The following is a 10,380-nucleotide window of genomic DNA, read 5'->3' on the forward strand; positions in this document are numbered from 1 at the left end:
GGTACCTTCTCCTCTGGTACAGTGACCTCGCTGGGTATCTCAGTCGCGGGCGCAGGCGTTGCTTCCTTTGGAAACTAAGAAGGTAATAATTATAACCTCAAGAATTACTGCTTCAATTAAACCATAAAAAGATTAAATCGGTTAAAGGAACTACAGGGTCGATCCACTCGATTCAGAGACCCGGCCTCTGCCTCCCAGGGTGCCGGAACTCTGGCTAATTTCGCATTCTCTTCAGCTACGGTAATATTTAATGTAACACGGAACTTGCTGCCAACCTCCGGCATGTCGTCCAGATCCTTCTTCTCGAACGTTAAAGCTGTCGCCGTCAGCGGTATATAACCCGTGTGGAAATGCACCGAGGCGATTTTAATCCCTATCACACGGCCAAGCTGCTGGCGTGCATGGAAAAGGATCACGGTTACGTCACCGCGGACCGTCGCGTTCCCCAACGCCAGAGGAACCTTTCCCTCCATTATACCGAACAGTCTCATCTCCTCGTACTCGGGCCGTTTAGTGGTGAACACCAGGGCGCCGTTGCTGTAGATGTCGATGTATGGTCGACAGCCGTCTTTCGCTCTGGTGAACAACGGCACCGGTTGTATGATTAGAGAGCGGAGCGCCAACGGCTTCGTGTGCGGATGCACACCGCTGCACAGTAAGCTCATGTAATTAATGCTACGTAATTCTGAGGCTTGCAACTGAGGCGGCTGACAGCGTCTCGTGGTGAACAACGCTATCGCTTCCTCGGGGCTCGACAACGCCCGTGCGTAAATGAGTAGTGTACAGGCGATGGTAGCGCTTGCCCGGTATCCGTCCTGGAAATTCATCGTTGTACATTATTTCGTACGATTAGTGACAGTTTAATAGGAATATGTATGTACTCACGGTACAATACAACACCACCACATGGTTGAAGTCAGCGTTTAAGTACCGATAAATGTCCTGGCAGATCTGATACAGCGCGGACAGCAGAGGAGCATTCGAGTCTGACGATGCGTAGGCGAATGAGCAATCGATATGCCTACCAGGAAGCCTGGTCACGTTTGGCCGTCCGCGGGACAGGTTGTATAACTGTATACGAGCCGGTGGCGGGTGCCTGGCTTGAAGAAAAGCTCGGACATCCTCCACGTGGTTCGCCCGATAGGCAGACTCTATCCCGTCCGCTGGATACGGCATTATCAGTATCCGAGATGTTAAGTAACTCGCGTCTAGCTCGGTTCTGGCCATACTCTGTTGCACCGAATGCATCACTTTGCTCGAGGTGTCCTTTAAGTTACGCAGAATGCTACCAGCACCGCCTTTCAACGAACTGAACAGGCCGGTCGGTTGAGCTACAGGAACTTTTGCCACCGTTGTCTGAGCCGGCGCCGGCCTCGGAGGTGGCATGGTTACCGGCGGCGATGGTCGAGGAGGCGGTGGAGCCGGTGTACTAGGCGGTGGAGTCGGTCTGGGTGGCGGTGGAGTCTTTACTACTACTTCTACTTTCGGGGGTTCTCTGGGATCGAAGTTGTTCGACTCAGCTATCGCTGCGAGACGCTCCAGGATCATCGATGTCGTGAGTCGTCGTACCGGGGACACTTCCAAACATCCCCTTACTATGTCATGGAAACAACTTAAACGTGGATTAGCGGGAAGCGACGGGTACTTGCCGTTTACTATCGCGAGTTTGTTTCCTGTAAAATCAACGTTAAGTCAGAAACACTGACAGCCTAGCCTTCGCAGAGATGTAGAAGCGCATACCTTCGGGAAACGGATGTTTCAATGTGACTAATGTGTATATGATACAACCGAGCGCCCAGCAATCAACCGGTGGACCGATGGGTTCGTTGTTCCATGTATCCATCATTTCTGGGGCACGATACATCGGTGTTGTATACTTTGCCATTTGATCCTCCAACGTGGCACGTTTTTGAGCATTCCATGACGGATTCGGTAGAATCTGCTGAGTAGAGGTGCTTCCGAAGTCACAGAGTTTGATCAGGCCGTCGCTTCCGATTAAAAAGTTCTCTAACTTTATGTCTCGATGTACAAACGGTTCGGACTGCTGACTGTGCATATGATGCACAGCCCTGGTCGCTTGATAAGCTATTCTACAGATCTGGGCAAGACTTAGGGAATTCGAGGACACGTTTCTCAGTACATCTGCCACCGTGCCACCTGGACAGTATTCTGTCACCAATAAATATTCATATCCTTTGCGATCCTCGCGTTCCAAGCGCTGAGCATACAGGTACTGAATTATATTCTGATGACCTGTTAACCTCTTCAGAGTCTCTATCTCTTGTAGGATATTCTTATTAGCCTCTTCATCAACAGCAATGAGCCTCTAAAAACATGGACATGTGTTAGAACAAACTTTTCATTCAATAAAATTATAATACAGATGTACTGCGATTCACCTTAAGAGCATATTCTTTTCCAGTGTTAACGTCTTCTACTGCGAACACTAAAGCCCAACCACCTGTTAACATAATATTAGACATGTATTACCAAAGTATCGACGAGACAGATTGCCTCTAAGACAATTACATAGTTTTCTGAGAACAAAAAGAAAGATTAAGTATGGATATCTGAATGCACATCTCTGATTCATATCCTTGTGTGTGAAAATCTATTGGGAAAAAAACTTATCGAGGAATGCTCAGTATCCATTGTATAGTATACAGAGAAATGTCAAAATACACTTGACACATGTCAAAAGGCTAATTGTTCACTGTGTCAGCAATAATTTAAGGATTGTTTCACGCTGTCTGTGGATGCTATCGTAAAAAAGGAACATTTTTAAAAAGTCATTGATGGTAATCAATCTCACTAAGAGATCTTATTACAAAGAAACGGTGTAGCAGTCGGATGAAAGGGTTGACAGAAACTCACCCTCGGCAAGTAGCCTGGTCACGCGTAATTTCACATTGTTGATCTCCAGTACCTGTCCGACGTATTCATTCGTGCTCGCTCCATTCAAATATCCCAGTGCAGACCTCAAATAATCCGACATATTTTCTCAAAAATATCCCTTAGAACCCCCAGAAAGCGATCACCCACGGCTACGATGCAGACAGCCGATGCTGTCCGGCCATACTGTCTTTGTGACGTCATCGTCAGTGCCGTACGTACACTGTTTCCACATGGAGGATCCTGTTGGAAAACGATTGTTGATAAATTTCGCCCGTCAGATAATACGTCAGTGTCGATGACGTTCATGATTTGCCCGTTACTGACGTTTGACAACGAAATTCCAGTGTGCAAAGAGATTTAACAAAAAATAGGTATAAAACAGAATGGATCTCTGATATTTACATTTACACAGTGACAGAGCTTCGAATATTTTAGTTAATGATAACAATATCTGTTACTGAACATTAGTAGTTTGAGAGATAGTTAACGTTCAAATTTTGAATCCTCGATTTAAGTTTGATATAGTCTCGTATGTAGTATAGTCATTTGACTGGATTTCAAATTGCGTTCTGAAATAATGTATTAGACGTTGGCGCTTGTGCGAGACTTGAGGTTGTTGATGGATATATTTTTAATTCAAATGATTATAATTAAACTGACAACTAATAGAAAAGAGTATGACGTGGATCGAGAAAAGTTTGTGAAGTCATCCAATTGAATGTCAAATAGTGGTCGTAAACAGAGGGCACGATATCAAAGGTTGTTGTTATATCTGTATTTGAATGTTTATAATTGAATTAGCAATGGTAAAAGAATGAATATATGGCGTGGTATCATGAAATAGTGTACGTTGATAAATGTTAGTCATAGAAAGCTGGAGAAAACGGAAAATAGTTAATGTGCAAACGTTTCAACGGAACACTTTCACTTGAGACTTTAAGCAGCGTATAATTTTGTTAGTTCGCATTAAACACGCGCATGCGTGCTCTCTGATGCATGATAAAATCTCGATAACGATACAAAGCACAACGAAGTAATTGTTTCTTTCAGTCATGTAAATATTGTTGTATTGTATCGTCGTCAGTTTAGTCGTTATCGAGAATTATTAAGCGATCTATATAGGTTACTGAGATAAGCGGACTGACCGTGGTTCGAAGTTAATTGATACAGAGACTGCGGATGTTTACAGCAATATAAATTCTTTTCGAGTAATTTAGAATAGTAGTATTAATGCTCTCATTAGATAGTTTACTAATTGCTATAATATTGTCGAATTATTTCCAGACCCTGTATCACAGTCAGAAGAACTACGATGTCGAAATTTGTAAAATTCACAAAACTTAGGTCTTCTACAGACCACACGTTCTGGGCAAAGTTTTCGGAATTGAAAATAGATAAATTCAAATTAGATGACAAGGCTGTGATCAACTTATGGGGAAGTTACAGCCTTCAGTCACTGAACGAGAACAATACCAATCCCTTGGTACTGGATTTCACATCGTTCAATGAGTAAGTTTGTACAAGCAATAGTAAAAGCATATACTGTAATTGTATAAATCTTAAGTAAAATGAGTACTTGTTGAAATGAACTCCATGTAGGTCATTTTTAGAGACATTGAGACAATTCATCACAAATCGTCGGTTGTTTGTTGTGGCAAAATGATTAATAAGAATACATTTGAAGCATTCAGACAAACCAATCCTGAAGTATTTATTGATTTCCTGGGAAAGGAGCTCATGGAAAGTATTGTAGATGGATCTAGCTTGCAAAAACCATGGAAATTGTCGTTATTTTTAGTACTGGCTTACTCAGATTTAAAGAAGTACAAATTTCATTATTGGGTTGCTCATCCTACTCCATTAAAATTGCCTGAAATGTATTACGAAGAGCCCCCGAAGTCAATTAACGAAGAATTTACATTGACTCACGTGAAAGACCTAAGTGAAGGCTTTCTGCAACTGCATGGTGGATCAAAGAATTATTTTACAGTCTTAATATCTCGTGAAAATAATATTACTGTCACCGACTTGGCAACTGGTGTGGACATAATTAAAACACATAAAGTTTACGACGAAGAATCACAGGTATTGAATACATTATTTTTCTGACTGCAATACACACTTCCTTGTACATGTACAGTTTACTTCTTCAGGAATACAAAGAAATTTATTTTGCATTCTACGATCCTTGCACAAGCTTGGAACCAGGTTGGCTTTTACGTAATCTCCTGTGCCTGCTGTTCTGGCATTGTCCTACTCATTGTTTCGCTAGAATAATCAAAGTTATATCTATACGTGGAAACAAGGCACAGAAAAGTATCGTTTTCAAACTGAAAGTTAAAGAGCACGAGGACAGTAAAGAAGTGAGAAATGCTTTATCGAGGAGTCCACTGGTTGGTTGGGAAAGTAATACGAATGGTAAAATGGGCCCCAATATCGCTGATTTATCTGATGCTATGGATCCAGCCAGGTAGCTCTTATAAATATAAATCATACACGTAATTCTTTTACAAATTTGAAACTTATTACTCTACGTCTGTTTATTAGGCTTTCTGACAGAGCTATTAACTTAAATTTAAAGTTAATGAAATGGCGTCTGGTGCCGAATTTAGATCTAGAGAAAATCAGTAGTCTTAGGTGTCTTCTATTAGGCGCTGGTACATTGGGTTGTTCGGTGGCAAGAGTGCTTCTCGGCTGGGGTGTGAACGACATAACATTCGTCGATAACTCGAACGTTTCTCATAGCAACACTGTGAGGCAAAGTTTATACAGTCATCAGGACGCTGTGGAACACAAGCAGAAGGCTTACGCAGCCAGAGACGCGTTACTCAATATAAGACCGAGCATAGTGAGTAATCAACGGTTTCTCGATCAATGTTTCGTTATACTAATTCCATAAATGATACAGAACGCCCACGGTGTGGTACTACACATTCCAATGCCCGGACACGTTGTGGGCAAAAGCATGATGGAGTCGACGAGACAGTCCTTGGAGAAATTGGAGGAACTCGTTAAAAACAGCGATGTGGTGTTCTTCCTGTTAGATTCTAGGGAAGCCAGATGGTTGCCCACTGTTTTGTGCGCAGCTATGAATAAAATTGCTATTAATGCAGCATTGGGTTTCGATTCTTTTACTGTACAGAGACACGGTACACGGACCTCTTCTGCTCCATCCTCTCCAGACTTGGAGATAAAGAATCCTTGTGGCTTGGACCTGGGTTGTTACTTCTGTAACGATGTAACGCAACCGGGAAATGTATGGACCTATAATACCTTGATTCAGCTCCTTGCTTTTCGATTTTTTAACAGAAACGCCTCTTCTCTTGCAGTCTCAAACAGACAGAACCTTAGACCAACAGTGCACAGTGAGCAGACCAGGTTTGTCCCAAATCGCTGCAGGTTTGGCAGTCGAATTGCTGGTTGCTTTACTACAGCACCCGCAGAGGTACAAACTGAAGCTTAATAGAAATGGGAATATTTATTCAGTAATTTCATTTCTTTTTTTTATTTCTATTTTAATAGTATCGAGGCGGGAGCATTGATGGGCAACAACAGGGAGAACATGAGCCCAAGCGATACCGAATTGGTCGGTCTGTTAGGAGGTGTGCCCCATACGATACGTGGATCCCTGTGGAATTACGATACGCAACTAACGATAACGCACAGATTCACATCCTGCACGGCGTGTTCGGCACCGGTTATCGCGGAATATAAAAACCGTGGTCTATCGTTTGTACTCGATGCGTGTAACGTTCCGAATTATTTAGAGAAACTGTCGGGACTGGAAGAAATACTGAAAAGGCCCGACTTGGACGAGGTATACATACACTGGAGTTCTTATCGTGTGCATCAACGTTATCTCGATATTCTTGTACATTCATTTCGATTTCTTCTGTTTAATCGCAGCTTTGTTATGCTTTGGATAACTTGAGCGACGGCGACGACGATGACGATCAGTCGAAAATCATGTGTTAGGAACGAAATTGTATTGTTCACGGCATTTCTTTTTTTTAAACGTCTTTGTTACGCAGTGCTGCTAATAGAAATATTCGATGGGGAATAACTGGGCAGCAAATCAGTATTCTAGGATCTATACGATATTGAATTTTATGAGTGCGTATTGCCAAACGTGTCCGAATGATCTTGCGTCCATTCCTTGATCATCGCACGGATTTTAATTTTCTTTTTATATGAGATTGACATTTGACATAATTTGTTATGTCATTGTGACGCGTAATCTTGAAGTTGTGATGTCTAATTATAGGCGTTGTGACCTTTGCATAGAATTTTTATACGAATCGTAATGCAAGACGTACAGAGATTGTTGTCAGTTTTTCAATCCCATTTTTATCGATGGAGCACAGGAACAGGAAACGGAGAAATAAACGATGTTGAATAAAACGTTATTCTCTCCATTCGAATATCCCCTCGAGCCTTGCCAAAACTACTCCCGTTCCCAGACGCCACAGTATGGAGCGCAGATTGGGCAAGTTCACGTTATCAGTTAAATTCTTGCTTTCCATATCAACTATCCTAACGAAATTACTCTTTTCCAAATACCTTTCCAGAGAAGCAAGAACCGTTGAAATTGTAGGTGTATACAGTGATCCCTCGATGAATGCGACACGAATTGCGTTATTACCGCCATTAGCGAGTCTTCCCCTTTGGAATCAATCTCTGCACTAAGCAGGGCTGAAAACCTGTCTGCCTTGTCGCACTCATCGAGAGATTACTGTATATACAATACTAAAAAGAGGACAATGCAAAATACAGGCCACAGAGGAAGGGATAGATGCCTCGATGGTAACAATTATCATAAATGGTAACAGTCGTGCAAAACTTAGCATGGACAATTCGCTTAATTTTTTTTTCTCATCGAACATACTGTATTTTAGCCAGTCTCCACGATGCAACAAAATATGGATTGAACGTATAAGAATTGCGATTCCTGTGGCCTCCCCCCTCTCCTGGGCCCAGTGTGTACACGGTTTGGTTGTGTCCCTGATTGTCAGTGATTGTCAGTGTGGTTTCCACGGAGCGTGCTGGCACACGCGGGTTTGGCAGTTTTGCCTGCAGAGCGCGCGTCCGTGAACAACTGAATGCCATGCATTCCAGTGTAATGTCGCGGCGGTGGGGGAAGCGACGAGGCTACCTCTCGTGTCAAACAGGCCGTGTTCTGCGTGTCCGCCCGCATACCATTAGATTTTCATCGTTTTCAATGAAAGTACGTGCCCAGTCTTGTACCGGGTCGCAAGTTAACGTCGCGGCGGACGTTTAATCGTGTGTTCACGCGAGTGTCATCGCACAACGTTCGGTGAGTAAACGTGCATATTCGTGACAGAGGGGGGGTTGGGGGGGGGGAGAAAAAAAACCGTTCGATTTTACCTCGAGGAATGCGCGTGTGTGTGTGTGATGGCTCGCTCTTCTTTTTCTTTCTTTTTTTCTTCACGCTACGCCGCATTCCTCTATCGATTCCTCGTGACCGACGGACGCGCTGCCTCGGGAAAATTCGTCCTTTTCCCCTGCCCCCACCCCTGTTGCCTTGAAAAAGCGTGTTGACAATAATTTATTCTTATTAACCGAGGGTTTCTTTCGTTGTTTTTCGAGAGCGTCAGTGTTTGTCGGATTTTCTTCTAGTTCGGTAGTTTGCGACGTCCTCATTGCTTGTCAAGGATCTCTACGCGCGTGTTCCTTCTGAAAAAAATTGTGTTTTATAATTTCCGCTGGGTGTCGGCGTGTGCCAATCGAACGTTCGGACGTTTCCGATTCATCACCGCCTGGGAATTTCATTTACCGAGCGATAATATTTCTCGCAGCCCGTCTACGCGGGCATTCGACCGATAGGAACGTGTGTCGTTGGTATTTTCGACGAATTTTTTGTATCAATTTTGACGGATGCTGTTCCTCGAACCGAATCGCGATTTGAAACCGGAGAAAAAATTGTATAAAGCCGTGTTATCCCGCGGGTTGGATTGAAATGTTGGGTCGAAACTGCGGGATCACCCGCTAGATGGAAAGAGCGTGATATTCTATTTCGCGAATTTGAATTTTTTTAAATCATAAAAACGTGTATATACGTTTGCTTTGAGCGTCGATAGAGGATTGAGGATAGTGTAGTATTTCTCGATTTGAAATTCAAATCGTATTCCCGTCATAATTTGTTTCTATGTATGCATAAATCGTTGTTTACGTTCGTTAATATGGAATTGCGATGCAGCAGTTATAGGAGGAGGAGAGTGGCAGGAGCGTCGCGGCGAAGAAATAGGGAAACACTCGTCCCGCGAATTACCATCAGCGGTTATACGAGGAACGCCCTAAGTGCGCAGCCTGGAACAATTGAACTCGTTGGTTTCGCAATTACCAAACGGACAATTGTCCCCGTGAAGAGCGTACCAGAGGACATCTCTGAAGTGTCCCAAGTGTAATCGGTACATACCAAAGCATCAGTCATCATTCAAATAGTCGTACAATTTCAAATTGACCATTTGGGCAAATCTTCAATTCACCATAACCCCCATAAGTGGGCAGTAAAGATCAGTTTTCCTTGAAAAACTGAACGGATTTATAAAGTCAGTCGAAATCGTGGGTGGGCAAAAATGCTTGTACGAACACCAGGGCAGCGTGTTCCTCGTACCCGAGAGGTGTCGGGGGGTCGTGCCTCTGACAAACGACAGCTTGTTCGTCCGTCAGACGAAATAGAAAATTTGTGGGCAACGAAAAGCGTGCTGCGCGACGAGTCTATCGCTAGGCGGGTGGAGTGAGTGGGATCGCGACGACAGTGAAGTGGTGGAGGGGGTGGAGGAGAGGGAGAGCTCGCGAAGCAACGCCGCGCGGTTTGGGGGGAGGGGGGAGGCACGATGAGGCGAGGAAAGAAGCAAGGGGCGGGCCTCCTCTGGTGAGGGGTCCGCATTCCACAGACAATGTCACGTTTTTTAATCCCCATTTTACTTTATTTGTGCTGGCTTCGGCCGCGAGGAAGGCCCCCAAACAGTTAAGTTCGACTTCTTTCCTTAGAGAGCGGATTCCTGCGCGGCCCCGGGCTCTTCCACTGGATATTCTCTGTAGACGGCTGGTGAATATTGGCCCGCTGCGTTTCCAACGTGTGTATATTGCTACTCCTGGGAACCGACGACCGGGAAAACCGCCACCGACTAACGATTAACCGCTCAAGAGGCTGCTCCGCAAGGATCCGTCGGTCCCCACGGCATGTCCGCTGTCGAGAGCGCCTTGGACGTACTCTCCAGGGCGGCCACGATGGTCCAAGGTCAGTCTTACTACGAGAGGGAGGAATACACACGCATATACCCTCCCACGAGGAAACTCGGCTCCCGCTAGGGGAAAAACTGACGTAGGAGAAGGGCCCCTTACCGCTTGGTAAATTTATTTCTAGTACTGGAATAAAAGTTACATCGAATGTTATTTGGCATACACTTTTGTAATTCCCGATACCAAGTGGTAAGAAGCCTTTCTAGTACACCACTCTTT

General features: G+C 44.1%; 3 protein-coding genes across 6 annotated transcripts in view; 2 read left to right on the plus strand and 1 right to left on the minus strand.

Annotated features, from left to right (window-relative positions):
• The window catches only part of LOC107187402 (cyclin-G-associated kinase), a 4,680-nt gene extending 1,620 nt beyond the window's left edge, over nucleotides 1-3,060 (minus strand). Inside the window, 5 exon segments of the mRNA XM_015575504.1 lie at nucleotides 4-815; nucleotides 886-1,673; nucleotides 1,741-2,326; nucleotides 2,400-2,461; nucleotides 2,875-3,060. Coding sequence (XP_015430990.1) covers nucleotides 4-815; nucleotides 886-1,673; nucleotides 1,741-2,326; nucleotides 2,400-2,461; nucleotides 2,875-2,995 — 2,369 coding nt within the window. The 5' untranslated portion in view covers nucleotides 2,996-3,060.
• A 1,032-nt stretch (nucleotides 3,061-4,092) lies between these two features.
• Nucleotides 4,093-6,949, plus strand: LOC107187401 (ubiquitin-like modifier-activating enzyme ATG7). The gene is made up of 9 exons (XM_015575503.1): nucleotides 4,093-4,103; nucleotides 4,180-4,404; nucleotides 4,506-4,980; nucleotides 5,049-5,365; nucleotides 5,443-5,743; nucleotides 5,804-6,151; nucleotides 6,225-6,340; nucleotides 6,418-6,712; nucleotides 6,802-6,949. Exons 2-9 carry the CDS (start codon nucleotides 4,208-4,210, stop codon nucleotides 6,868-6,870), a joined length of 2,118 nt encoding a protein of 705 aa, XP_015430989.1. The 5' UTR covers nucleotides 4,093-4,103; nucleotides 4,180-4,207; the 3' UTR covers nucleotides 6,871-6,949.
• A 993-nt stretch (nucleotides 6,950-7,942) lies between these two features.
• LOC107187355 (transcription cofactor vestigial-like protein 4) overlaps nucleotides 7,943-10,380 on the plus strand; it is a 12,047-nt gene continuing 9,609 nt past the window's right edge. Inside the window, exons 1-3 of one of the 4 annotated variants that reach the window (XM_015575428.1) lie at nucleotides 7,943-8,209; nucleotides 9,113-9,323; nucleotides 9,910-10,159. In XM_015575428.1, coding sequence (XP_015430914.1) covers nucleotides 10,102-10,159 — 58 coding nt within the window. In that variant the 5' untranslated portion in view covers nucleotides 7,943-8,209; nucleotides 9,113-9,323; nucleotides 9,910-10,101. Of the gene's footprint in view, nucleotides 8,210-8,590; nucleotides 8,755-9,112; nucleotides 9,324-9,909; nucleotides 10,160-10,380 lie in introns of those variants that run through there. The other 3 variants (XM_015575429.1, XM_015575430.1, XM_015575431.1) reach the window with 3 other exon arrangements.

This window comes from Dufourea novaeangliae, unplaced genomic scaffold (assembly GCF_001272555.1).
Source record: "Dufourea novaeangliae isolate 0120121106 unplaced genomic scaffold, ASM127255v1 scaffold113, whole genome shotgun sequence".
Classification (NCBI taxonomy): domain Eukaryota; kingdom Metazoa; phylum Arthropoda; class Insecta; order Hymenoptera; family Halictidae; genus Dufourea; species Dufourea novaeangliae.